Below are 3,622 nucleotides of genomic sequence, written 5' to 3' on the forward strand. Positions count from 1 at the left end.
GGGAGTGCCCATCAACTCCGGGGGCTTCGGCCTTTCTGGCCTTGGTGGCCGCTACTGCGGCAGAAGGAGCCTGCCCTGCTAAAGCCAGGATGGATGTCTCCAGTGAGTGCATCGACCAGGAAGACCACAGCCAGGTGCTGGACTGAGGACATTGCTGCTGGCCAGGCTTCCCAGATTGGTTGAGCACCCTTGTTCCCTCCTGCAAGGGAGGAATAGAAGCAAGGTGCCAGCCTGTGCTGTCTGGAAACATGCCCAGCTGATGTCTTCTTCTTCTCCTGCTTTCCTCTCCGCGTCATGAGTCCCTGTTGCCTCCTGCTGTCCTGTGCCATGGATTCATCCCAAAGCAAACGGGGAGGGTGTCTGACCACCACTCTCTCCCTGTGTGTGTGAGATGAAGACGTGTCCTGTTGCTGTGAAAAGGTGCCTGAGTGTCAGGTGCCCTTGTAGCAGCCTGGACAGTGTCCCTTCCAGGATGCACTGCTTTGTTTCTCTCTTTTTGCTCATTAAAGTTTATGCTGCATTGTAGCTTGAGTCTCCTCATGTTCCTTCCCTCCTGGGATGCCCAGCCAAGCAGTTAAATGGGAAATCACAGAATCACTGAGTGATATAGGTTGGAAGCGGCTTTTGGAGTTTGCCTGGTCCAATCTGCTGTTCAGTGAGTTCAACCTATAGCCAGTTGTTCTTGGTCCAAATTGCTTTTTGTTACCTTCAAGGATATAAACTCATAATCTCCCTTGGCAGCCTGTTCCAGTGCTCAATGACACTCACAATGAAAAAGTGTTTCCTGACATTCAGACAGAGCTTTCTGTGTTTCATTCTTGCCCATTGTCTTTGGTCCTTTCAATGCCCTCACTGAAAAGAGCCCAACTCCTTCCTCCTTGAACCTTACCCTTAGGTATTTCAGTAGATGAATGAGTGCCATCCCTGAGAGCCTGCTCCTCCCAGCTATCAGTTTTTCCTCATATGTATGATACTCCAGTCCCTTAATAATCTTTTAAATTTAATTTTCATTCATCAAGGACTTTCATTTGACTCCCTTTCAGTGTGTCCATGTCTCTCTTACACTGAGGAGCCCAGAACTGTACATGGAACTCCTGGTGTGGTCTCATGAATGCTGAGGGAAGGGGAAGTATCAGCTTTCTCAACCTGCTGGAAATACTTCGTCTAAAGCAGCCCAGAGTACAATAGTATTCGGCATTAGCAAATGTGATCCCAAACAGGCTGAAAGGATGTGGTGGACTTGCATCCGAGGGTGAGAGTAGGTGTCTCACTGAAATAGTCAGCTAGAGGGCACTGTCCTTTGCATGTGGCAAAGACACCCAAAGCCACCACATCCGTCTGTCCTGATCATCTGACTTGTGTCTCTCATCTGCGTGGAAGGCTGCAACGCCTTCCATGGCTCCAAGACATGTGTGACAGATCCCCAAGGAGATGTAAGCCTTCCCTTCTGCCCCCAGTTTCCGTATGTCCCCCCCGGCCCATTTCAGAAGTACTTTAGGAATGTTTGCATAGCATCACAGCCACAGCTTGGGAGCCTACATGCCCCATGCCCCATGACACTCAGTTGAGGGCATTTATCAAGTCTTTCTCCATCCCTTGCCGTTGAACACCAGAGGATGGAAAAAACAAACCCTCCAGGATGCAGCCATCATGTCTTCCTGCCTTTCTGCCCTCAATTGCAAGCCCACAGACATCAGGGTGGGAAGTAACCTTGCACATGTGTGGAGTCAGCATGTAGCTGGTGATATAGGAGAGGACAAGCTGCCTGTCCCTTCATGCCTTATCCTCTAGTCCTCCACTGGTGATATTTGCCACATGCCCCAGAACTCCTATTTCAGGTAGAGTGAGGGGGACCTCCTGTACTGTCACATACGCTGTGGGAACCCATACACTGCCTTTCCCTGGAGCTAAAGCCCTGTCTTTTCTGAATCACAGCCACTGTCAGCAAAAACCCCATGCCCTTCTGTTCATTCCCTCAGGGAATGCATTGTCTGCCAACACTCATGAGCCATGCTGAGCTGACAGCAGAAGCAAGGTGGGCTGAAAAGATCATACCAGGGAGGGAAGGCAACATCAACTGCATGTAATCAGAGAGAGCAGGGTGCAGCAGGGCACTGGAGTCTTTGAGCAGATCCTCACTGTGGGCACTGACAGTGAGACTACCACAGATCAGTGGGAAACTGCATGTCTGAGTGCGCTGAGGTGGCTGGGAAGAGGAAACAGAGATCCTGATGTCTACTTGTGTCCAGCGTGTTCCTGCATATGTTCCTAGACTAGTATTTGTTATAAGTTCTGATGTCTCATAGAAAGCTTTCCAAGCTTCTTGCAGTGCCTGTCATTGAGTTAGAGTGTAGGCTCAAAGAAGAAATGTTTGGTAGCCTTGAGCATGAAGAAGGAACAGTTTGGAAGCCCCAGCACAGACCTTTGGTGCTATGGGGTTAGGGTGGGAGTGGAAATAGTATGTTGGAGAGAAGTATTTCTGCTTTTCAAACATCCTTCTCCTGTTGATTGGAAGCTGCTGGAGGCTATCCTCACTTGGACAGAGTTAAGTATTAGGTTGTTCAATGGGTGTGGTGACTCCTGTCACAGAAAATTCTCTCTAATTCTGGCCTTGTATTTTAGGGTAGCCAGAAAACATGCCCTGCTCAACATGAGAATCCTTAAAGTGAGGCCCTAGAGAGCAAGGGGATGGCTTCATCTGGCAAAGTGGGGCACTCGTCATCACTGGCTGCATCATCTGTCTGTGCTGACATGTCATTTCCCCTGGAAGTGTTTTGGTATCTGAGAGTACCAGTTAAAGGGAGCCTGTGTGGCTGAACGGGCACGTCATGAACAGGGAAATGAAAAAGCAGCATTGCAGAAAACATAAGCAATGTCCCCATTTCTTTAATTGTGATGCTTTGCATGCAAGATGAGCATGTTGGTAAACACATTGCATGCACAAACGGTGTGCCTGGGGATGTCTGGACCAGTATAAAAGCCAGTCCAACTGCAGGCTTCCTCATCCACTTCTCTTGCCTTCTCCTCCTTGGTGAACAAGGTGAGCTGCAACAAACATTGCCTTTTTCTTGTCTTTCTCTTTTTTCTCTTTATCTTCTGGCTCCAACTGAGTCTTTGTCTCTGTGTAGCTTTTGCTGTAAGCCTTACACCTTGATCATGCTGCCAGCATCTATGTTCTCTTTGCTGAACTGCAGGGAGGTGCAAGAAAGACTTGATCTCTCTTTACTGGAAAACTGTGGGGCCAGGGTTCCTAATCCTCTCTTCCTCCCTATGAAGCTTGTCCCTGCTCCCCAGCCTGTGCCTTTGCTGTGACCGAGCAGGCTGGAAGGCTGCCCCTCACACGCTGCCTGTGCTTTCGCTGCCCTCTCTCCCAGGTCCACCTCCATCCCAGAGCCATGTCCTGCTACGACCTGTGCCGTCCCTGTGGGCCAACCCCACTGGCCAACAGCTGCAACAAGCCCTGTGTCAGGCAGTGCCAGGACTCCCGCGTGGTGATCCAGCCCTCTCCCGTGGTGGTGACCCTGCCCGGACCCATCCTCAGCTCCTTCCCCCAGAACACCGCCGTGGGATCCTCCACCTCCGCTGCTGTTGGCAGCATCCTGAGCGAGGGGGGAGGGCCCAT

General features: G+C 50.5%; 1 protein-coding gene across 1 annotated transcript in view; it reads left to right on the forward strand.

Moving 5' to 3' along the window:
* Positions 1-82, forward strand: part of LOC104402177 (feather beta keratin) — a 365-nt gene extending 283 nt beyond the window's left edge. Inside the window, exon 2 of the mRNA XM_010009988.1 lies at positions 1-82. This exon is cut by the window's left edge and continues 9 nt beyond it. Within this exon, the coding sequence (XP_010008290.1) occupies positions 1-82 (82 nt within the window).
* The last annotated feature ends 3,540 nt before the right edge of the window (positions 83-3,622 follow it).

Source organism: Nestor notabilis, unplaced genomic scaffold (assembly GCF_000696875.1).
Source record: "Nestor notabilis isolate BGI_N333 unplaced genomic scaffold, ASM69687v1 scaffold2630, whole genome shotgun sequence".
In the NCBI taxonomy this organism is placed as follows: Eukaryota; Metazoa; Chordata; class Aves; order Psittaciformes; family Psittacidae; genus Nestor; species Nestor notabilis.